Raw genomic sequence first — 23,696 nt, 5'->3', positions numbered from 1 at the left:
TTAAAAGAAGGGGTCATTCCATATTCTTATATACAAAATACCATGTATTCTTGATCCAAACATAAAGCACGTGTTTCAGAATTTGCTGACCTTTGTACTTGTAGCTGATACCTTATGGACCATTTCCACTTTCCGTAAGCGAGCCCGGGGCACGGTTTTGAATGAGAGAAAGAAGTGAGGAATCCTCTTTTCGACTCTAACTCTCCATAGATTACTTTCATGAATTTTCTTTTCTCCTTTTTAGTTTTATGTTAGGGACTTTCATTATACATGAAATGTTGCTATTGCTAACTTGGAACAACTTGACATCAGTTCTCTCTTCTGAGGGAACAATTTTATTTCTGTCACATTTCCTTAGTTGATTTTTATATCTGCATGTTCTTTTTTAGTGTTTTTCTTTTTTCGTTTTTGCTTGTTTCTGCCTAGTTTTGATCTTCTTTGAACTGTTGTTATATTTAAAATAAACTTGTTCATGGGGAAGATGATTTATTTGAGTATCAATGGTTTATTTAATGCCTTACTATTCTTATGAACATGCAAGCTGTCTTTTTATTGAGCGAATGATTCTTACTTTTTCACATGTGTTTATTTTGACAGGATCGGAGCAAATGGTTCCGGAAGCTTGTGAGTAGCAATTTCATTTCTATATCAAGGACTGTTTTGTTTGTACATCTTTTCGTTTACTTATTTGTTACTTGATGGTTTGGCTAGTTTTGCATGCCTTTGAATATTTTGCGTTCAGATTATTTTCATGCGTACTACATGGTTGAGTCTATAGGATTCCAAATTTTTTGTTGATTCCAATGAGGCCATTTTTTGCGCAGTTGGTTTTTGAGCTTCTTCCATTGTTTAGTTTTCACCGGCAAGCTTGTCGAATATTGCTGCATAGATCATACTTTTGCAATTTAAAGAATGTTTGTTACTTTGGAAAATGATAAGAAGAAAGTCACTGTCACGGTACTTCCTAGAAGCACTTATTGGGCCCGACTTCAGCTTCAATTACATGATCAGATCCGTTGATCCAAACAACAATTAGATCTGTTGATCCAAACCGCAACCATAATGCTGGCCAAATACCATTGAGAACACCTTGATCCGATGGCCCTACGCCCTTGTTCCATCAATCCTCGATCAATCCTCATTTATGGTTCCGCCAAGAAAATCTAAAGTATTGATTTTTGTATTCCTTTATCTTATGCATGTGATTTCTTTTCGGGCGGGGACCGAAACCACATGTGCTGCATTTTCCACAAGATCAACAATCTTGATCTCACCTACATGGTCTCCTTGTAAGGCTCAAGAATTGCCTTTTAGCATTGACCATAAAAGTAAAACTGACTATGTGGCCGTTCTCGTTTACCTTCACGTGAGTTCCCGGTGTCTGAGTTACATCATTCCTATTCTACTACACTTGCCACAATGGAACTTTATGACCTATGACATTGGGCTACAATTCATTTCTTAGGCTCTGTTTGGATGCCACATGCAAGGCATCTTCAAGCAATCCCTAAGCAAAAAATGCACTTTTCTTCAACTTTATTGTGCTTGGTTGCCAATGTAGCATCAAAATCCATAGAGATTACCAGAAAAGAAACAGGTGTAATAATTGCATGTCTAGTCACTTGGCATCACTTGGATTTCCATATGAAAATAACCCCAAAAGAAGAAATTTCTGGGTAATCTTCCCCACCTTTCTCTCACTCTCTCACTCTCTCACTCGAACTCTCCCTCTCCTTCTCCGTCTCCTGGTTAAATTGCGTCCAAACAAAATAAAGCACATGGCTTTACACGGCTTTACCAAGGTTTTAATTGTATCCAGAATCCTGCCTCCTCCATGGACTTTACTTGCCCAAAGAATGCTTAAGCATCCAAACAGAGCCTTCGGAATATGTTCTTCCTACCAGGAAGAGACTATGAACAATACTTGTAAAACAAAACTGAAAGGTTTTTATTTTTTTTAATGATGATAGGATTTCATTAATAAAGCGGGTCCGAGAGGGTCCCAAGATACAACGAGAAGATGGCAAACAAAAACAGAATAAACATACAACTCCCAAAATTAGATTAGGGAGGAAGAAAATAAAAATGCTCTTTACCATTTCAAAAAATAAAATAAAAATGCTCTAAACTCTCCCTAGAAACCCTCTCTCTAGCCAATTTGCTCGCCTCCCCATTCAAGGTTTTAAATCTCGGTTTCAGTTTCGGTCATCATCGAAACCAAAACGTTTCGGTCATCACCGAAACCGAAACGTTTCGGTTTTGGTACGAAATTTTGGACGAAATCTTGTAAAAATTTCACCGAAACGTTTCACCGAAATTTCCGAAATTTCGGGTGAAATTTTGTACTTCACCGAAATGTTTCACCGAAATTTTACCGAAACGAAACATTTCGGCCGAAATTTTCGAAACGTTTCGGCGAAGTTTGGTACTTTTCCGACTCACTGTGAATTTCGTTTCGTTTTCCACTGAAACCGAAATATTTCGTTTCGGCCGAAATTTAAAACCATGTCCCCATTGGCAGACCGTCTAACATGGTGGAACGAGATAGATGCCGAACTCATTCTATCCTGAATCTCATCGAATAAGGCTGCGAATCTCCAAGGAACCACATGCGGACCTCTTAGCCACCTGATGACGTTAAGAGAGTCCCCTTCGATTTCTACCTTGTTCAAATCTGCACTGTGAAGCAATTTAAATCCTTGATGGATAGCCCGGACTTCCGCTTCGTTTCCATCTGCTACCCCAATCGGACCTCTGAATGCCCATAGTACAACTCCTTCATTCCGTAACAAACCTCCAATTCGAGAAGGCCCTGGGTTGCCCAAGCTAGAGCCATCGAAATTTGGTTTTAATATTCTGTGGGCCAGCGGTGTGCAAGCTTGAGTAATTTTGGGCTACGAAGCTTTGGTAATTCCAGAAGGCCTTGGGTTGACTAAGCTTGAAGTTAAGTTTTTGGTTTTTCTTTTATTGTTTTCCCTCTTTTTTCGCCTTGAGACCATACAAATCTAATAAGTAGAACAAAATTCTAAGCATTGCTAGAGGACCACAATGTCATCATACAAATCACTCCCCTCAACAACCTTGTTGACTTCCTGATAAATCTCATGGTTTGCCTCCCTATTCACATGTAAAAAGAACAAAATACTAAGCATTGCTAGAGGACCACAATGCCATCATACAAATCACTCCGGTCAACAACTTTGTTAACTACCTGATAAATCTCATGGTTTACCTCCCTGTTCACATGTAAAAATTTTGAACACATCAATTCCATTTACCGAGCAGAAATTTCAATAGGGATGTGTGGAAGTAGTGGAAAAGGAGGCTCGCAATTGGTATATTGGTTCATATTTTCTCAGTTGCCTCAATCCAAATCTTACACATTCCATAGGGGCCTCTAAGCAGTTTTTCCATGTAGTAACCAAAACACCTTAATGTTCGTGTAAGAGATGCCAAGGTACCATTTTGTAACCGACCACTCAATCCAAATTATCCTAGGTTCTCTCAACTGGTTTCTTCAAAATTAAGCTTTTAAGTACCAAAGAAGTATTTCATACAGTTCAAATGGTTTGGAGATTCTGCTATCTCACATGTTAGCTCCCTCTAATTTTGCCACTCAGCTACATAAAGTCCTTGGTGGAGGCAAGAAAACTTCATTCCTACTGTCAAACAAGATTTCTTTGAATCGACTCGGTTATTTATTTTTCCTTTGAAACTCTTTTCTTTCCACCCCAAAACTTTCTAGAATGGAAAAGTCATAATGGACGAAAATGTGGTAAAATGATTTCCTTTTATAAGATTCATTATGGTCTGTTCTGGATCCTCTACCCAACTAGTTAAATGCAGTCTTCTCCTCCAAGACAACCCAAATCGTCGTTCTGATTGGGAGATGGTCTTTTTTGGACTTTTTGTGCCATTTGATCGGCAACCTAGAGTTGCCCATCCCTACGTAGCTATTTGTAAGCCTCTGAAAAATGGAAATTCCTCAGAGAGCTTGAAAGCCTTTTGAAGAAGATTGAGGGAAAACCCAAGTGGATGCTTATAAAAGCATTAAATAGATCAAATAATTTGGTAGTTTCTTGTGCATGCATAATGTGTAAATTAGGTTAATTTGGTGGCTTATATTATTTTATGTTGTCCTACCTTGATAATTCCTTTTTTTTTGGGTACTTATTCTTCTTTTTCATAAATAGAAATATGCCTTGTTAAAAAAAAGTTGTCGATTCTTTTGTTAAATCACTCCCCTCCCTTCCCCCTCAAACCCCAAAGCGACCCCGAAACCAAAATTTGCTGAGCATTCTTAACGAAGGTTTTAAATTTCTGTTTCAGTTTTGGTTTCGGTTTCGATTGAAAATTTTGGTGGAAATACTGTAAAAATCAAGAAAAGATATGGAACATATCCAAATGATAGAATTTAAAGATTACACACTTAGAAACCATTACACAAGCAAGAAAATCTTCCATGATAGTTTAAAAACATCGAACACCTAGTGACATGCGCTGTCGGCATGTCTGATAATTTAGTACATACTAAATTGCACATGTAATTCGTATAAATATTTATACATAATACATGCGCCACATTTTGCATGCAATTCATATAAATATAAATATGTAATACATACTAATATAGTATACCACTATTAAACTTGCGATTTTGGTTTATGCATTTCGGTCGTTTTAGTTTTGGTTTTGGTGGAGGTGGAAACAGAGACATTTCGGTTGTTTTGTGTCAGTTTTGGTGGAAATTTATAACCACGGTCTTAACATGGAATGATGAATGCATGGAGCAGGAAGAAGGAAGTGGTTACTAAAATAAAAAGGCAAAGAAAGTTGGTACCTAAAAGGAATGCATGGGTTTTTAAGGGCTTTGTAACGAGACCTCAATTTGTCTATTCAAAGGTAATATCCCTTACAATTGTGAAGGTAGAGAGACCTTCAGCCTATGACTTATGCAAGGTTTTAACTTTCGACCGAAATCCGAAATTTCGGGTTTCGGTCTAGAATGAAATCGAAATTGGGTAAATTCGAAACGTTACAAAATTTCGATCGAAATTTTGTTTTCCTCGAAATTTCGGGCCCAAAATTAAGGCATAAGACCAAAAAATCTATTTTTTATTCATTATTTAATATTATCCCTAAATTTCAGCTGAAATTACCTAAATTTCGGTAATTTCGCCGAAATTTTAGACTGGATAGAATATTACGTTATATAATTTCGATAGATTTCGTCCAAAATTTCGGTTTCGGTGAGGACCGAAACACATTCCAAAACCGAAATTTAAAACATTGGACTTATGGCATGGGTGGAGGGAGATCTCCATAGTAGCGAGTATGTGGTAACTTTGACGACTCTAGTGTGGGCAACCCTGAGCCCGTAGGTGTAGGAGGCGTGCTTACAGACGAGGATGGGTCGGCGAGGTGGGCCTTTTCTGTACCAATTGAGCTAACTGATTCCAATTACCCCTTAGCATTAGCACGAAATCAGGAATGGTGTAGTTTATCTTTTGCTAACCCTAGTACAATTTACTTGGAAACGAAATCAAATAAAAGTAGATTGGATAGATTTCTCCTTTGTCCTCAATGGGGAGTAGCCTTCTTGAGTATCATTCATATTGCATAGCCTAGATTGATTCTAATTCATCGGCCTTTTCTCCTTGACTCTATGTTGGGATCATGGGCATAATTGTCAATCTCGTTTGACTCGTACAAGTGACTCGCGAGTCCAGTCGGATGTTTTTCGAATCGATTCGGAAGCGTGACTCGCTGGTGTTGGAAACTCGTATGAGTCGTGTGGTGACTCGTTCGAGTCGGACTGAGTTGACTCGAAATCTTAGGACTCGTACGAGTCATAGAGTTTACATCATAGTTGTCTCCTTGTCAGTTCTTGGTTCCCTTCTCCTTTCCTGTTCTTAGTATTTACACGTGAATTCATTTAAGTACTTTTACTTAAGATTTACATGTAAATAACGGAATATCCTTTGAATCTATTAGAAATAGTTTCAAGACCAAAATCTAAAAGGATAGTTCTAATTTTAAAAATTCATAAATTCTGCCGGCCCAACTAGATTGGGACGGAGGCTTAATTGAGTTGAGTTGAGAAAAATTCATAAATTCTATCATGTCCAAACATTATTAAATCCCAGTAGTCCGGTAAAAGAATTCTCATAATTTGGTTTCTAAATTTTTTTCATATTGTTAAGCATTGGTCAACACCATAGTTGTAAATTCCGTTTCGGTCGCCATTTCGTTTTGGCCACCGAAACGGAATTTCGGTGGGATTTCGGTCATTTCTGTGCATTTCGGTCGAAACTTTTCGTTCACACAAAAAATATATTAAAAAATATGAGAAAAATCCAAAAAAATAAAAAATCAATAGAAAGAGATGAAAGACTAATAAATAGTCCAAAATATGTGTGCCAAAAGGCATATTCATTACTTAAACACATAAAGTCTTGCACAAGTCCAACTGATAGTCAGATACATAGAAAAACATAAAAAAAAAGATACATGAAAGTGAAACATAGACAATAGCTAGTAGCAACAACTCTTAGTCATCATAACCCGGATGATCATACTCAATGTCTTCTTCGTCGTCGTCGTCGCCGCCGTGATCACCACCTGGACCACCAGTAGGGACATCTTCTTCAAGAGGCATGAGAAAGTCGTCGTCGTCGTCCCCGGCCCCAACCACAGCAGTAGGTGCTTCAAGATTTTTCCACCCAATGTCTTCCGGCGTGAATATGACATCTTCTTCTGCAACCCAATCCATCATGACATCCAGATGGTCTATGCTCAAAAGGTCACTAGTGGTAGATGATTTCCTCAACAAGTCCCTGAAAAGGAAAACATTAAGTTTAATGTCAAAGGTTAAACTTAAAAGCTTAAAGTGATGAGGTGAGAGTTGAAAACATTATATTACGTTGTATACCTTTCTCGAAACTTAAGATTGTAATAGACAAACACCAAGTCATCTAATCTCTGGTGCTCCAACCTATTTCTCTTTGCAGAGAATGTGTTCGAAGGTGCTCCAATTCCTTTCACACCCAGTCGCACTGCAGGTCTGACTGAGGATTCTGATCGCAAAGGTCTGTAATTCTTCTACGTCATCTCCGAATTGATTCCACCATGCAACTGTAAAGTAACAAATAGTAAAGCATTATTTGTTGAGAAACTGAAAGTTAAAATGAATTATACTTAATTAAACAAAAAACTCAAATATACCTGGTCCCAACTTCGTTCGGTTGCGGATTGCAAGCTTCATTCCAAACATACCCTTAGCCTCTCGATAATCCTCAATCTGATTGGTGATGAGGTCTTGTGTACCTTCATCAGGTACCAGTCGAGTGATGCATGCCAACAAGCCTCTGGTTACTTCACTGTGTCTAGAGAAGGTAGGAGTGAAAAAGAGAGCAGGGTTAAGAAAATATCCTGCTGCATGGAGGGGACTGTAGAGTTGCCTATCCCATCTTTGGTCGATGATCCTCCAGATGGGATTGTAATCTGATTTTCTCTTCAACCTCTCCTTGATGTTCTCTTTGGCCTTATCCATGGCCTCATATAGGTAACCCATCGCCGGTTTGTCCTGCCGATCTACCAAGCGCAACACTCTCACTAAAGGCTCGCCGATGTTTAGAATGTACTTGCATTGGTCCCAAAAAGATTTATCCAACACAGTACTAACTACCCCTTCACTCAGTGGGTGTTGGACAAACCTACTAGTACTATACTCATCAGACACAAACATCTGCTGAAGTGCTTTCCGATTCAACACCAGACTTTGTATGCTAATGAAATTTGTAGCAAATCTGGTTGCAGCAGGACGGCACAACTCCTTCCCACCTGTGAACTTCTTCTTCATCAAATTCAAGAGGCTTCCATGGTTGTAGATGAACTTTGTAATTGTTCGAGCCCTCTCAATTGTGATTGCTATGTGAGGAATTACAGTCGGTTTGCGCAGATGCTCCAAGATGAGATCTAAGCAATGAGCTGCGCACGGAGTCCAGAAGAATGTACCAAACGCGGCTTCTAGTCTTTTCCTAGCAGCTTTGTAACTTGGCTCACTGTCAGTTACAAATTGCACCACATATTCCGGATTCACCTCTTCGACAATCTCTGCAAAGATATTGTATAATTCATTAGCATTTTTCACTATGCCAGATGCATCAACGGATTTGAGGAATATGACTCCTTTAGGGCAGTACACCAAAAAGTTGATTAGGGAACGTTGTCTGGTGTCTGTCCATCCATCTGCCATAATGCTACAGCCAGTGTATCTCCATGACATCTTAATCTCCTCCAAGTAGTTGTTTACCTCATCCACTGTATTCTTCAAAATGGGACCCCTTAAAGCATGATAAGTAGGTGCCTTATAACCCGAACCCACGGCATTCACATAATCAAACATAGGTTGCCAGAAAGGTGAATTGGCAACGTTGAAAGGGAGATTGGCATCGTAGCAAAGCATGCCAACCGCCATGTCTGCTCTATCCATTGTTTCTTTAGTAGCCAAAGCACTTTTAATGCTTGGCTGGGCTCCAGGGGTTGTTCGTGGTGCAAAGAAATTCCTGATCCCTCCTGTGATTCCCTGCTTCTTCCTTTTTGTACCACTTGGTTCTACAAGAACTTCCTTACCTCTTCGTTGAGGGACTTGAGGCAATTGTGTGCCAATGTCTTCTTCATCCTGTTCTTCTTCTTCGTCTGGTGTGCCATAAAAACCTCCAACCTCTGCTCTGGATACGCTCATCCTAGCCCTTTCTTTTCTCTTTGCATCTAAAAGTAGCTTCATTCGATATTTTACATCTTCAGTCACTTTTTTGCATGATGCTACTTCACCAGGAACAGCCGCTAAATGTTCTTTCAAGCGGGTTATACCTCCACCCGATATGACTTTGCCACAGAATATGCAAGTTATTTTATTTCTTTGACCCGAAACCAATGTACCGTAAGCCCATGCCGGGTCATCCGATCTAGCGGGTGCCGAACCAATAAAGGATGCTCCTGCAGAAGGTCCCGAGCCCGACCCACTCATTCTGAAATGAAGTAGAAGAAGGGGAAAAATGAATTAGAAGAAAGAAAATTGAAACAAATTACAAAAAAATGAAGTAGAAGGGGACAAACAAATGAAGTAAGAAATAAAAGAAAGGAAATGGAAAGAAATAAAGAGAACCTTGAGGTTGAACTTGAGTTGAAGAGAAGAAGAAAAAATTAGCCTTCACTCATTTGAAATAAGCCTTTGGAAATAGTTCTTGACTTCTTGACCTTGAAGTGGTAAGTTGAATGTATGCCTTCCCTTTGCTCCAAAATAGACTTGGATTGAGTTGAAGAAGAGGGTAAACTTGTAGGAAATTTAGTAGAATAGATAATGTAAGTGAAAGTAGAGAAAGAAGGAGAATCACTTATGTGAAGGTGGAGGATAAGAAGGTAGGGAAAAGGCTATTTATAGAGTTTTTAATTGATTGTGCATTTGAGGTTAAAATGGTCAAAAACCAAAAAGAGCTGTTGCAGGGGGCATTGTCGTAAATTCTGCAAAATCCAGTCAAACTAGCCGTTATGCATGATTCTGCCGGAATGGAGAATTTCGTCCATTCCGGATGAAATTCCGGATTTCGGAAAATTTCGCCCGGAATGGAACGAAATTTTGACCGGAACGAAATTTTTGGAATTTCGTTCCGGAATTTAAACGAAACCGGTTCGTTTCGTCCATTTCGGACGAAACGAAACGGAATTTACAACTATGGTCAACACACAGGTCAACACAGGCATTTTGGCTGAAAGTGATTTTTCTTTAATTAAATGTTGGATCTTTTACATATTTGATAGGATTTTCCTTTTACAATTTACAGATTTACAATTGAAATGTTATCAGCACAACCATATTTTGATATTTGCAAAAAGCCAGCTGTCTTTTCTTCTTCAATTGGCTTCTGGGAAATGTAATAACCTTTTCACCGCTCTTTCATGTGCTTCATGCCTTCATCTTTTGATATATAATATCATTATAATTTTTTTCAACTCAATTTTTGTTCTTGTCTTACAAGTCATGAGTTAGAAAAATTAACAACTCGAGTCACAGGTTGACAACTCTGATTGTGGGGTCCTTTCGCATTTCACTTTGAGCTTGCGTGGATGGAATGTTGTAATCATGGTATTAAATTTCTTGAAAAATATTTTTGTTTCAGAAATATTTCCTTTCGGCTGATATATTTTGATTTCGTTGGGCACCAAAACGAAATGTACTAGGATTCGACAAAGTTAGCATCGGCTGAAATATTAAGTTTCGGTTCAAATATTTCAATTTCGTTGGCCACCGAAACGAAATCAACCGGGATTCGACATTGTACAAATTTAGTGTTGTGTCGATAATTTGTGGAAATTTCGGTGGAAATGATAGAAAGGTTACACGCAAAGAAGTGGAAAGGGAGAAATTTAGGGCAAACGATAAAACAAATTCAAAAATAAAACCTGGGAAATCAAATCCGAATCTTACATGGATTTTCATTGCAAGTAGAGGGGATTTCCATCGTCAATATTGCGGGTTTCTGAATCGCAAGTGAAAGGGATTTTCCATCGTAACTGGAGGAATTTCCATCGACGAAAGTTGATGGGTTTCCATCATGGAGAAGAACGGATGCCCAACTAACAGACTGTATTTCCGTTTCATTTTCTGCTTCTTTTTCGACATTCTTTACTAGAATTCGTTCGGTTTTGGAACTGAAGTTTTTGCACCTTTTGTTGCTACTAAATATACCGGCCTTTGGCTGTTTTGTGAAGGACTGAGATGAATCTCATTGAAAACATATCTTTTAATCTCAACCCTTCAAATAACATAACTTGAACGAACCCTCCTTTTTCTTAGGATTCATTCAGAGTTGTTTTTGATTGCAGCAGAATGTATTTTCTAGAAAAGTTTTGAATAGAAAAGATCTTGTTGGATTGCACAAATTTTTTGGAATAGTTTGGAATGGAAAAATTCTTTAAGCCTTAGATTGCAAGAATTTTCTCAAAAACTCTGTTAAGGAAAATTCATGAACGCCCAGTTTGGTGAGTAGGAATTTTCTAGAAAAGTTTGGAAAGGAAAATCACTTGCGTAAGGCCTAGTTTGGATTGCAGGAATTTTCTGGAAAATTTTTAGAAAAAATCCTGTTTGGATTTTCTGAATTTCTGGATAAAGCTTGGATAGGAAAGCTAATTCCTTTAGGCCCTGTTTGGGTTGTAGGAATTTTCTGGAGAAGTAGAAAAAAAATACTTCCGTATGGCCATGTTTTTGAAACCTTGCTTAAGGCCCTGTTTGGGTTCCAGGAATTTTCAATAAAAATTTGGAAGGGAAAATATTTCTAGAAGTTCCTACTTTTTTACGTGAAATTTTTTTATTGCTTTTTTTAATGGAATTTTTTTATTGCTATTCAAACATTTCTAAAATTATTACCTGAAATATTTTTTTCCTAGAAATATCTCTTAAAGTTCCTAATTTTGTTCTAATTTTTTTTCTTGCAATCCATACAGGGCTAAATTTCCTACTACTTTTGCACACAAAACACATTACTTGATCTAACCCTATTCAATTTTTGTAGAGGGACATTCAATTTATGATTATATCCCTCAAAATTTATCATAATCACATTAATTTATTCTAAAATGGGGAAAGAAAAAACTTCTAGAATTCACTTCATTGGTCCAGAGATATGCAACAACACGTCACTAAATGTTGACGTTTTAAAACTATTATGGACGGCTTTCTCGCTTATGTGATGATTTCTAAGTGTATATTTGTTCTTATCCTTATATTTTCCAAAGTTTCATCTTAAAATTCCGTCACTTGCATATGTTTTCATACGTTTCTGTGATTTTAAAAGATTTCCACTGAAGTTTCCATTTGAAACTGAAATGTTTCCGTTTCCATGGTTCCCGAAATTGAAATTTAAAACGTTGGCTGTTTGAAAGTACTTCTCTAGGATTTTTGGTTTGAAGTGGTAGGCTTTGGACCTGCTGATGTGAGATAAGATCAGAAGCTCAGATTTATTGAATCGACAGTTAAAGTTTGGGTTAAGGAGGTTTTTGGTGAGGTGGGCTGAACAAGATATTTCTTGAGACTATCTGGTCTTAAAGGTATTAATGAGGCAGGTCAATTATCATTTGATGAGCTTTTAAGAAGAACCCAACTTCACGAAGAGTATAAGCGAGTTATTTTATAGGATTTGAAATGGAAATAAAGTATCGTTGGAGAGGAGACTTCGCTGGACTGAGAATGAGCATCCGAAATACAATCATGGGAGGATGGTCTAGGGCTACTAAATCGAGGAATTCGTCGAGAAGAAGAAGAAAAGACTGGGGACACCACGTTGCTTGGAGAGACGACCAACCAACGACGGGGGACATCACGTCGCCTGGAGAGAACACCAACCAACGACGATGGACGGCAAGTCGCCTGGGATGATAACCAACCAACGACGGGGGACACCATGTCGCCTGGAGAGAACACCAACCAACGACGGCGGACAACACGTCGCCTAAGAATATAACTAACCAACGACAGGGGACACCACGTCGCCTGGACAGACAACCAACCAATGACGGGGACACCACATTGCCTGGAGAGAACACCAACCAACGACGGCGGACAGCATGTCGCCTGGGAAGATAACCAACGACGGGGGACACCACGTCGCTTGGAGAGACAAGACCTAAAGCGACGCTAATGACTGGGCATATAGCTGGACAATGAGAAGTGGATTGCAAAGCAAACCACGATGAATTTGAGAACTACGCAAAGCAACTACACACGCGTGTAGAAGCACCAAGTATGGTTTTAATTTCGGCCGAAACGTTTTGTTTCGGCCGAAATATTTCGGTTTCGGTGGATAACGAAACGAAATTCACAGTGAGTCGGAAAAGTACCAAACTTAGCCGAAACGTTTCAGAAATTTCAGCCAAAACGTTTCGTTTCGGTAAAATTTCGGAAATTTCGGTGAAACTTTTCGGTGAAGTACAAAATTTCACCCGAAATTTCGGTGAAACGTTTAGGAAATTTCCGAAATTTCAGTGAAATTTATACAAGATTTCGTCCGAAATTCGTACCGAAACCGAAACCGAGATTTAAAACCTTGGCACCAACCATGAACACGAAGAAGGAACCAATCATAGAAGGAACGGAACGACCAACATGAAGAACCGACCAACCAACAAAGAAGGGTGAACAACATAAAAGGAATTACACAAAGAAACACCAAGCGTGGACAGATCCAACGAAAAACACAGAAACATCTGACAATGCGAAGAACTAATGCCTAAACTACCCTTTAACACTCTTCAACACTAGGAAATGAGCTGAATTCATGAGTTGGTTATAAATGGAGACAAGATCAATGACCCTAGTGTCGTATCTTTAGAATTATCTCTTATTTTAAATCACGATATTCATTGGAGAATTTTATCATCCCAAATCTAGAGGATGTGATATTTGAGCACTTGGGTGAGGCTTCTCGTTATTGATTAGAAAGATCATTCTCTTAGGAGATTGTTCATCTTTTCCTTGAAAATAGCCAAATAGCCAAAGCTCCCGGGTGAGACGACTTTTGTATGGTGTGCTTTATGAATCTTCGGGTAGGATTAAAGGAGATATTCTAGATATGTTTAATGAGTTTTATACTAGAAGGAGCCTTGGGAGAAACATGGGTGCCACCTTAATCATTTTTGATTCCTAAGGAGGATTGGGCAAATAGTGTTGTTGATTTCTGGCCAGTTAATTTTCTGGTTTTGTTTACAAAATATTGGATAAAGTGCTGGCTAATAGGCTTCGTAAGGTGCTGGGAGGCATTATCTCTGAAGCACAAAGTTCTTTCACCGATGGCTAGAAAATATTTGGCGGTGCATTGCTGTCCAATGTGACTAATGATTTCTATCATCGGCATGGGATGAAAGGTATCCTATGCAAATGGATATGGGAAAAAGGATACATTAGAGTGAAGTGGAGTTTACTCGTGTACCTTATGACAAAATGTGGTTCAGAAATACATGACATGGGTGGATGATGAGGTGTTTGTCTTTGGCTTGGGTCCTAGTGTAGAAATATCGACGCCATCCATATGCTGACAACACACTGATTTTTAGCTGCCATAATATGTAGACAATTGAAAATCTCGAGGACGTTTTAAGATGCTTTGAAGTTGTGTTTGGGCTACGAATTAACTTTGGAGTTAGTATGGAGGAAAATGAGATTGACGAGCATGCAAATCTTTTGGCTTGTAGGTCTGTGTCTATTACTTAGGCCTCCCGCGGTGGTTTGGCAAGCCTTCAAAAAGTGTTTGGGATCCGATTGTTGAGATAGTAGAAGCGAGATTATCTCTATGAATGAAAAGTTTGCTCCCCCTTGGGGGTAGGTTCACACTCATCAAAGCTAGGCTTGCTAACCTTCCTATTTATTACATGCTGGTTTCTCGTTGTCCTGTGATAGCGATTAATAGAATCGAGCAGCTGTGAAGAATTTTTTTTGTGTAACGATAATGACAGAAATAGTAAGTATCATTTGGTGAGATGGGAAGAGAGGTGCAAGAGGGGAGCCTTGGCTTTATAAGGTCGAAATTGATGAATAAGGCCCTCATCGGATAATGGTTGTGGAAATTTAGGGGCGAAAGAAAATCTTTGGAGAATGATTATTGAGGCAATGTATGGATCTAGATTTCCATGCTGGGATTTGGTGGATTATTTCAATCTTCAAGGTCCCCAGTCTTGCATGATATCAGAAATTATAGGCACATGTTCTAGGAGGGTATGCAATTTAGACTTGGCAACGTGCTAAAGATCAACTTCTGGATGAATTAATGGTGCGGCAGTAGACCTCTGAAGGTGGATTTTGCCGTGCTTTTTAGCATGGCCTCTGAGAAGGAAATTAATGAAGCTATTCCTTTCGTGGATTAATGACAAGCTAGATTCGATTGTTAGATTTCAGAGGATTTTTTTTCGACTAGAAGGTGGACTTGACCGCTTTTGTTCTTATTAGAATCAATTCAGTCTACGTTATTCTACAGAGATCTGATATGAGAATACAAAGATGGAAGGCAGTGAAGTTGTCCCCCCAATTCAGAGAGATGGAGTATATTTGAGGGGTTTGTGAAGTTACGCTTTTCCATATCCACTATACTGTGTTGCATGGATTCGTATTCGTGTGCCGGGATCCGACACGGATTCGAGGTGTCGGATTCGACAAACCCCAGAAAGTAGGATTCATGGGTTCAGTAAATTTTTATAAAATAAAATAAAAATAGTAAAAATTTAAAATCTAAAAATTTAACTATATATATTCATGCAAAAATTGAGGGTGGAGTGTTGACGTGTAAGGGTTTTTATTCAGAGAGTAGAATAAAACGGGGAAGGGGATCGATGTTCGAGGGTGGATGTTCAAGGCGCTATGGTTTTTATTAGTAGAGAATGAGTTGTGCTTTTATAAAAAACTTGAGAAGAAAACACGTGTAAAGGGAAAAGATACAGGATTTACATTTTAAAAGTGACAGCGATAAGTTGGATTCGCTTGGGAAAACAATATCCGTGAAGGACACGGCTACTACGACAAGAATCCGGGTTTTCCCATGCGAATCGATGTCCGATTCGCGTGTTGAGATGTGTCGACACAGATTCGGCATAGGGGGGAAAGAATCCATGCAACATAACCACTATGAAAGAAAATCCTACGCAGACATCAGCAAATTTTTGGGTCTAGACACCATTGCTAATGTTAGCTTCTCGACATATGTACTGTTCCTTTGGGGCTTTTCGTCATTGAATCATTTTTTTTCTGCTATCTATGGGCAAGGAGAATCTTTTTATGGAGTTTGACTTCATCAATTCTCTTGAATTGAAGAGAACTCGTTGTCATGTTATCTTAGTTTGTACATAGAGAAGCTTGATTTAATGCCCCCAACTTTGATGAATTTGTTGTTTTTTCTTGAATGACAGATGAATTTGTTGATTGGTTTGTTGAAATTTTTATCTTGAGGCTCGTGAATCTCCACATGCTTCTCATAGGGCGCTGATAAATGCGTCACCTATAATTCCACTCGCCCTCCTCTAACGTTAATGTGCGAGTATCGTAATGGCAGGAGGCAAGTAGCTGGTAGCTCTGAATTTTTTGAAGTTCGAAACCATTTTTCTAAGGGCATTTATTGATTCACACCCAAACATTCCTCATTCACCCCTTCTAACAGTGATGTGCAAGTGGATTACCGGTTGAGGAATCAGTGATAATAGTGCAAATCTCCCACATTGCCCGGTTGAGGAATCAGTGATAATAGTGCAAATCTCCCACATTGCCATAATTCAATCAGTGATCTTAACTGAACTAGAGGCGAGGCCCTTGAGTGACAAAACCCAGAAAAATGAAGAGCTAAGACCCTTAGAACAGGGATAAAAACATTGGAAATAATGGATAGAGACCATTACAAGCAATTTTTGAATGCTTCCAACTAAACAAGGAGCTCTTATTCCCTTTCTATTAAAAAAGAAATCTCAAATGGTACCGTTCAAAAAAAAAAAAAAACTCAAACGGCAGGAAGATGGGACCAAGAACTAATTCATATTGCATCAAGGGGTGCTTACTGTTTAGGTAAAGCTATAAAAAAAATGTAAGGGCAAGAGTTTGTAGAATGAGAAGAAGCTTCTTTCTAAGCTGCTTGATTGAGAGATTTCTTTATTAAACTAGATAAAAGGCCCTCTAATTCTCATCGTCGTCATCAACTATTTTTTTAACAGTGGTATCCCTTCTGTAGGGTGAAGTGTATTTACCATTTCATCTTCAATAACAAACTGAACTATTGTATCTCGGTCGATATGACTGTAATTGACATGCATTCTGAATTTGGCAACGTACAAACTGCTCGATGAAATGGCAGAGCAGGAATTGGTGTAATGGACTATATTATCGTAGGGGATGGGAGTCACAACAAGTGACAGATTGCCTTGACAATGTACTAGGATTTTCAGATTGGGATCAAGCCTAACCAAAGCATTTTCCTATTTGTTACCGGTTGCATGAATCCATGTACCCAGAACGCTTTGAAGTATATCAATCTATGATAGAAAACTTCAGCACTCAACCCATATGATGGGGTAAAATACGGTATAATCGTAGGATCATGCCATGTGTCCGTAATTATCCCTAAAAGATCTCTCATGATTACTTATCCTGACCATTATCTATTATCTGTAAGAGAGAATAAACCAGCGGCTTACGTTATTAGCTTGCTATGGCGACCAACATTCTACCCAATCCAAGAAACTGAAACCTTTTTCCTCAAATGATGAGGAGAGTCCACGTGGCACACGGCAAAAGAGGCTGCATGCATAAGAGACAAGCATATATGCGGAAAAACAACAACCAGAAAGGGACTAGAATCGACAAAGGGATCCCCATCTCCAAAAACAAGGAAAAAACCAGAGGAACATTCTTCACCATTAAAGAAGGGCCTTAATTGCCCGTTAAAGCTAGGATAACTACTGGAAAGGAAGTGTAAGAGTTGCCAGACGCCATTACTCTCCTTCCCCTGGATCCTACCCCCTCCTTGGATCACTCACACCCTATAAAGAACCCGTAGTTGAATCCTCTAATCTTGTTACCCATCCCATTATCTTGCTGGTTCATTTATTTGGTTGAGGTCGAAATCTGACTTGGGTGTCGAAGTGGTTGTCCGGGACCAAGCCCGGACCCCCTGACCCCTTCCATCTATGATTGTAGGTATCAAGCGGAGATTCTCTATCGGCTGCACGATCACGGATCCGGATTTTGGCATCATCAGATTGGCGCTATCCGTGAGACTCTTTTTTTCTAAAACATTTTGTGGCAATGAGAAACCCTCTTCCCCATCAAGAAGATGGAGTGGTAACTAGGATCCGGGCTTAGCTTGCAACGGTGGACATTTTCGTTTCTAGAGAGCAAGCTTTGCGAGCCTTGGGGCAGAATTTGCCCGTATCAAGCGCTCTTCAAGTGGTTCCTACCATGGAAATGTTTAATGAATTCATTTAGAAATCCTCTCGCGTTTGCCCCCTCCTCCTGTACCTCCAGCTCCGGAAAATCCCCCTGCCTCTTGTGGACGTACTGAAGTATACTAGGAGGACAGTGGGGAGTCACAGGAAGATCGCCACCCTCGACGACAACGGGAGCAAGATTACGCTGTTTCCCCTTCCACCAACTATCCGACACCTCTCAAGGAGGGAGTCCGTCAGACCAAAGCGCGCCGGCCACGTCTCTCTAAATTGGTCATACGGAGCCATGTTAATCATGTTCGCTTTGGCCAACTCCAAGGACTGCCTCATGCTCATGAAGAAGAGGTGTCGACCTCCGCCCAACTGCTTGGTCTGGACCAATTCGCCGAACTCCAAAGGCAGATCCGAGAGGTCAAGTGAGAAACGAAGAAGCCCTACACGAACGACATTCTAGATGAATGGGAAAGGGAGACTTCCTCCCCCTTTACGTCAAAAATGACTAGGGCTCCGGTTGATGCGCCGATAGATTTGACACAATTTGGGTGTTATGATGGCACCACCGACCCGCTGGAATTTTTGCAAACTTTTATGAGAATAATGTCGCTCCGCGACGCATTAGACGGATTCATGTGTAAAGCGTTTGCCTCCTTGTTAAGGAAAAGTGCCAGTGACTGGTATTTGCGCCCAGAGCCCCACTCCATCGGCTCCTTCCATGAGTTTGGTAGGAAGTTTACTACGCGCTTTTCCAATAATCGCTTTCGCCATGATCCTGTAGATGCCCTCCTTGCACTCTGGCAAGGAAGAAATGAAACTTTGAGAGATTTCATGGTTAGGTTCAACGCTGAGCTGTCTTAGCTCACCAAGATTGATATTCAGATAGCGGTAGCCGCCTTGAAGCAGACTACCACTGGCCAAAATCTGAAAGTGCACTTGACACTTAAACCGCCCAGAGAGTTATAGGAACTTGAGTTTAAAACCAGCATGCTTATTCGAGCAGAGGAAGCTTGTAGTCGCGACCTAAACAAGGACCAGGCAGGTCCTAGTGACAAAAAGAAAGAGGATCAAAGATCATCTGGGAGAATGCGGGCGGATGATAGGCCAGCTAATAAGAACGTTGTTCCAGTTTTTGAGAGATTGGGATATGCCCCTTTGAAGGTTCCTTTGTCGCACATTCTTTATGCGATAAGAGACCAAGGTCTCCTAACCCCCCCGAGAAAGTTGAAAACCGATCCTAAGAAGCGGATCACCGTAAAATATTGTGATTTCCATTTAGAGCATGGTCACGAGACAAATGATTGCTATCATCTCAGGCTACAGATTGAGAAATTAGTTGAAGAAGACCAGTTGAACCAGTATCTCCGAGGCCCGACAAGGATAGAAAGATCCCGTACTCGGTCGGAAGCACATCACCGTTCCTCACCCCGCCGCTTACGAAGCCGGCACCGTTCTCCACAGCGGTCTCGAAGCATGCGTCATTCCCGTGATCGCCATCATACTTCCAAGCATCGCCGGTCCCCGAGAGGGCACCGTGAGGACAGGCCCCCTCATCATGCGCCTGACCCTGAACAGCCTCCTACCATAGCCGAAAAAATTAATATCATTGCGGGGGACCTGCGGTTGGAGGTCCTACTACCGCAGGGCGACGAGCGTATGTTGAACGCATCTTTTCCCTTGAAATGCCATAAAAAAAGGCTCGAGTGGATTCCCTAAAGGTAAATCAAGTTATTTCTTTTTCTGACACAGATTATGAAGGATTGCAGATTCCGCACGATGATGCGCTTGTTATTCGGTTGATTATCTCGAATTTCGACGTTAGGAAAATCTTGGTTGACACTGGCAGTTCAGTAAATGTGTTGCATGTTGGGACGTTTGAAGAGATGAAGATAGGTGAGAATAGATTAGGAGCGGCAGGATACTCCATTTACGGATTTTCCGGGGCATCAGTACAGATCAACGGCAAGATTGATCTCCCTGTCACATTCGGGACGTATCCTCTACAAAGAACTGTTATGACGACCTTTCTAGTTGTTGACGTGCCCTTCGCCTATAGCGCTATTATTGGAAGACCAGCACTGAGAGACTTGGGAGCAGTGGTATCTACACCCCACCTCAAAATGAAATTCCTGACCCAGGGGGTGTGGGAGAGGTGCGGGGACATCAAATGGTTGCGCGAAGATGTTACTTTACTAGCTTAAAGGGGATCAATGCCCTAGAAGAGAATTTCACTATCGACAGTCAGGATCCGAGAGATCGAGCTAGAACTGTTAGATGCGAGCCGGTTGAAGAACTTGATTCAATCTCCATATCTGAGGCTCACCCTGACAGAACTGTTCGGATAGGTTCTTTATTAATAGGTACGTTACGCTCTGAACTAGTGAATTTTTTAAGAGCTAATGGAAGTGTTTTTGCTTGGTCTGCCTCTGATGTGCTGGGAATATCTCCAGAGGTTACAGTTCACAAGTTGAACGAAAACCCAGCCTACAAGCCGGTTAGGCAAAGGAAGAGAAATTTTGCGGTAGAGCGACAGGTCCACATCAAGGCAGAGATTGATAAATTGTTGCGGGCTCGATTCATCCAAGAAATTCAATACCCCGAGTGGTTGGCCAATGTTGTAATGGTAAAAAAGACTAATGGTAGCTCGCGGGCCTGCACGGATTTCACAGATTTAAACTGTGCTTGCCCGAAAGATCCCTACCCCTTGCCTCGCATAGACCAGTTGATCGATGCTACTTCTGGGCATGAACTCCTCAGCTTTCTGGATGCCTTCTCCGGTTACAACCAAATCAAGATGCACGAGCCTGATGTCCCCAAAACTGCATTCGTCACTGAGCAAGGTCTGTATTGCTACATGGTGATGTCGTTCGGTTTGAAGAATGCGGGCGCTACTTATCAGAGGTTCGTTAACAAATTATTTCAAAAGCAGACCGGGAGAAACGTTGAGGTCTATGTGGATGACATGCTAGTGAGGAGTTTGAAGGCCCAACAACATATCGATGACCTACAGGAAACCTTCGACGTTGTGCCCCAATTCCAGATGAAGCTTAATCTGGCAAAGTGCACATTTGGTGTAACTTCTGGGAAATTCTTGGGTTTCATGGTTAGCCAAAGGGGGATTGAAGCTAATTCGGAAAAGATTCAAGCTACCCTGAACATGGAACCACCGTCCAGGGTTGTCGAAGTTCAAAGACTAACCGTACGTGTGGCAGGTCGTTTCATGTCCAAATCAGCTGAGAAATGTCAACCGCTTTTTAAGCTCTTGAAAAACATACTAGAATTTGAATGGAACCCCTCATGCCAGGAAGCATTTGATTCGTTGAAGCAATATCTCCAATCACCGCCCGTCCTCACTAAGCCCGAGCCTGGGGAAGATTTTTCCTTTATTTAGTGGTAAGTTCGACGGCGGTGAGTGCTGTCTTAGTTCGACAAGAAGGCAAACAGGAACATCCGGTTTACTATGTGAGCCGAATCCTCCATGGCGCTGAGGTTCGGTATCAGAATATTGAGAAATTTGCCTTTGCCGTTGTGATTGCCGCTCGGATGCTCCGACCGTATTTCCAGGCTCATACCATCGTACTATTAATTGATCAGCCCTTGCGAAAGATTTTACAGAAGCCCGAGACGTCGGGGCGACTGATAAGTTGGGCGGTCGAGCTAGGAGAATTCGATATTCAAATCTGACCACGACCGACTGTCATGTCTCAAGCCCTCGCCGACTTCATTGTGGAGTTTACCACACCAACGCCTAATCTACCGAATGTGGGGGATGTTACTATTGAAGCCGGACCTTTACTTGAAGACACCCCCCATCCCGACAACCGTCCTCCAGTGGAGACCAATCAGCAGGTTGATACAGAGGTATACCCGTGGGTACTTCATGTGGATGGCTCTGCAAGCAAGGGAGGTTGTGGCGCTCGGATAGTACTGATGGGCCCGGATAAAGTTTTGGCGGAGTATGCACTACGACTAGATTTTAAGGCTTCAAACAACGAGGCTGAATACGAAGCCTTGTTGCAAGGTTGGTCCTAACCATGGAGTTGGGTGTGGATAAATTGAAGGTCCACAACGATTCACAGTTAGTGGTTGGGCAAGTGAACGGACTCTACACTTCTAAAGAGCAAAGAATGCTGAGATATTTGGAAAAGGGACGGGAAAAATTAGCAGGGTTGAAAGAAGTTGAGATTGTGCAGGTCTCGAGGGGAATGAATACTCGAGCAGATGTTCTCTCTAAGATGGCCTCTGAGGAAACATTCAACTTCGGTTCTGTGTACACCGAAATTCTGCTTTGACTCGGCATCGAAGAGAAGCAAGTCGTGGAAATTCAACTGGGACCCAATTGGATGGATCCTATTGTACAGTATTTGAAAGACGGAATACTACCTGTCGACAAGCTGGAAGCCCGAAGGTTAGTCGCAAGGTCGGCCCATTATATATTTCATGGAGCAAAGTTGTACAAACGGTCCTACACTTGGCCGTACCTTCGATGCCTCATGCCATTCTAATCTGACTATGCTTTAAGAGAAGTGCATGAAGGAATTTGTGGCGACCATGGGGGAGGTAGAACCTTAGCGCAAGAGATCGTGAGGCATGGGTATTTTTGGTCTACTATCCTACACGATGCAAAGGAATTTGTCAAAAGGTGTGGTCACTGTAAAAAATTTGCAACAATTCCTCGGGAACCGGCCACTCCGTACACCTCCGTTTCTAACCCTGTACCCTTTGCTATGTGGGGAATGGACTTGGTGGGTCTGTTCCCAAAGGCCCCGGGAGGGCATACTATGCTCTGCGTTGCCATCCACTACTTTACTAAATGGGTGGAAGTTAAAGCTGTTGTGAACCTTAGCGCAAGAGATCGTGAGGCATGGGTATTTTTGGTCGACTATCCTACACGATGCAAAGGAATTTGTCAAAAGGTGTGGTCCTTGTCAAAAATTTGCAACAATTCCTTGGCAACCGGCCACTTCGTACACCTCCTTTTCTAACCCCGTACCCATTGTTTTGAAAATCTTACGATTTACGGTTCAATTTACGATTCGATTTACGATTCTTAGGCAAAATGATTTGAATCCCATGATGAATCTTAATTTGTATGAATCTTACGATTTTTTATTGAATCTTACGATTCGATCGTAAATCGTACGATTCATACGATTTATGCGATTTATCCAAATTAAGTTTTGTATAAAAGAAAATATGTCTTTCTTTCAAAAAACCTCATTTCCTTTCTACTCACATCGAGGTGGGAGTCGACGTGGGAGGCTACCATAATAAGGACAACATTGATTCCCGTCTTTTATGATTGATATTTCTCATTTGATGTTTGAGACTTTGAGAATTGATATGATCATGTGCCTTTTTTTAAAGATTATTAACCAAAATTCATGGTTTTGGATGAGAATTAGATGATTAGTATGTGTAAAGTTTGTCAACAAACAATTTGTATTACGATATTGAATGCTTATCATGGTAGTTTCTGTTTGAATTAATGAATTTGGATGAAAAATGAATAATTGGCTATTTTTATTCTTTAATTTATTTATAATTTTTTATTATACATATTTTTTTATATTTTTGAATGAATCTTACGATTTACGATACGATTTACAATCCGATACGATTCGACCCCAATTACGATTTACGATTCGATTCCGATTTTCAAAACATTGCCCGTACCCTTTGCTATGTGGGGAATGGACTTGGTGGGTCCGTTCCCAAAGGCCCCGGGA

At 40.6% G+C, this 23,696-nt stretch overlaps 1 protein-coding gene across 5 annotated transcripts in view; it reads left to right on the top strand.

Annotated features, from left to right (window-relative positions):
• Window positions 1-23,696, top strand: part of LOC143846011 (bromo-adjacent homology (BAH) domain-containing protein) — a 104,166-nt gene that overhangs the window by 25,449 nt on the left and 55,021 nt on the right. For all 5 annotated transcript variants that reach the window (XR_013234621.1, XR_013234622.1, XM_077354420.1 and 2 more), the window contains exon 4: window positions 598-624. Coding sequence is in view for 3 of the 5 variants with exons in the window: in XM_077354420.1 (XP_077210535.1) it covers window positions 598-624 (27 nt within the window). In the remaining 2 variants the exon portion in view is untranslated. The remainder of the gene's footprint in view (window positions 1-597; window positions 625-23,696) is intronic.

Source organism: Tasmannia lanceolata, unplaced genomic scaffold (genome assembly GCF_043159265.1).
Source record: "Tasmannia lanceolata isolate RefF3 unplaced genomic scaffold, GAP_Taslan_0.1 ptg000015l, whole genome shotgun sequence".
In the NCBI taxonomy this organism is placed as follows: domain Eukaryota; kingdom Viridiplantae; phylum Streptophyta; class Magnoliopsida; order Canellales; family Winteraceae; genus Tasmannia; species Tasmannia lanceolata.
This window is presented reverse-complemented; position numbering and strand designations above follow the sequence as displayed.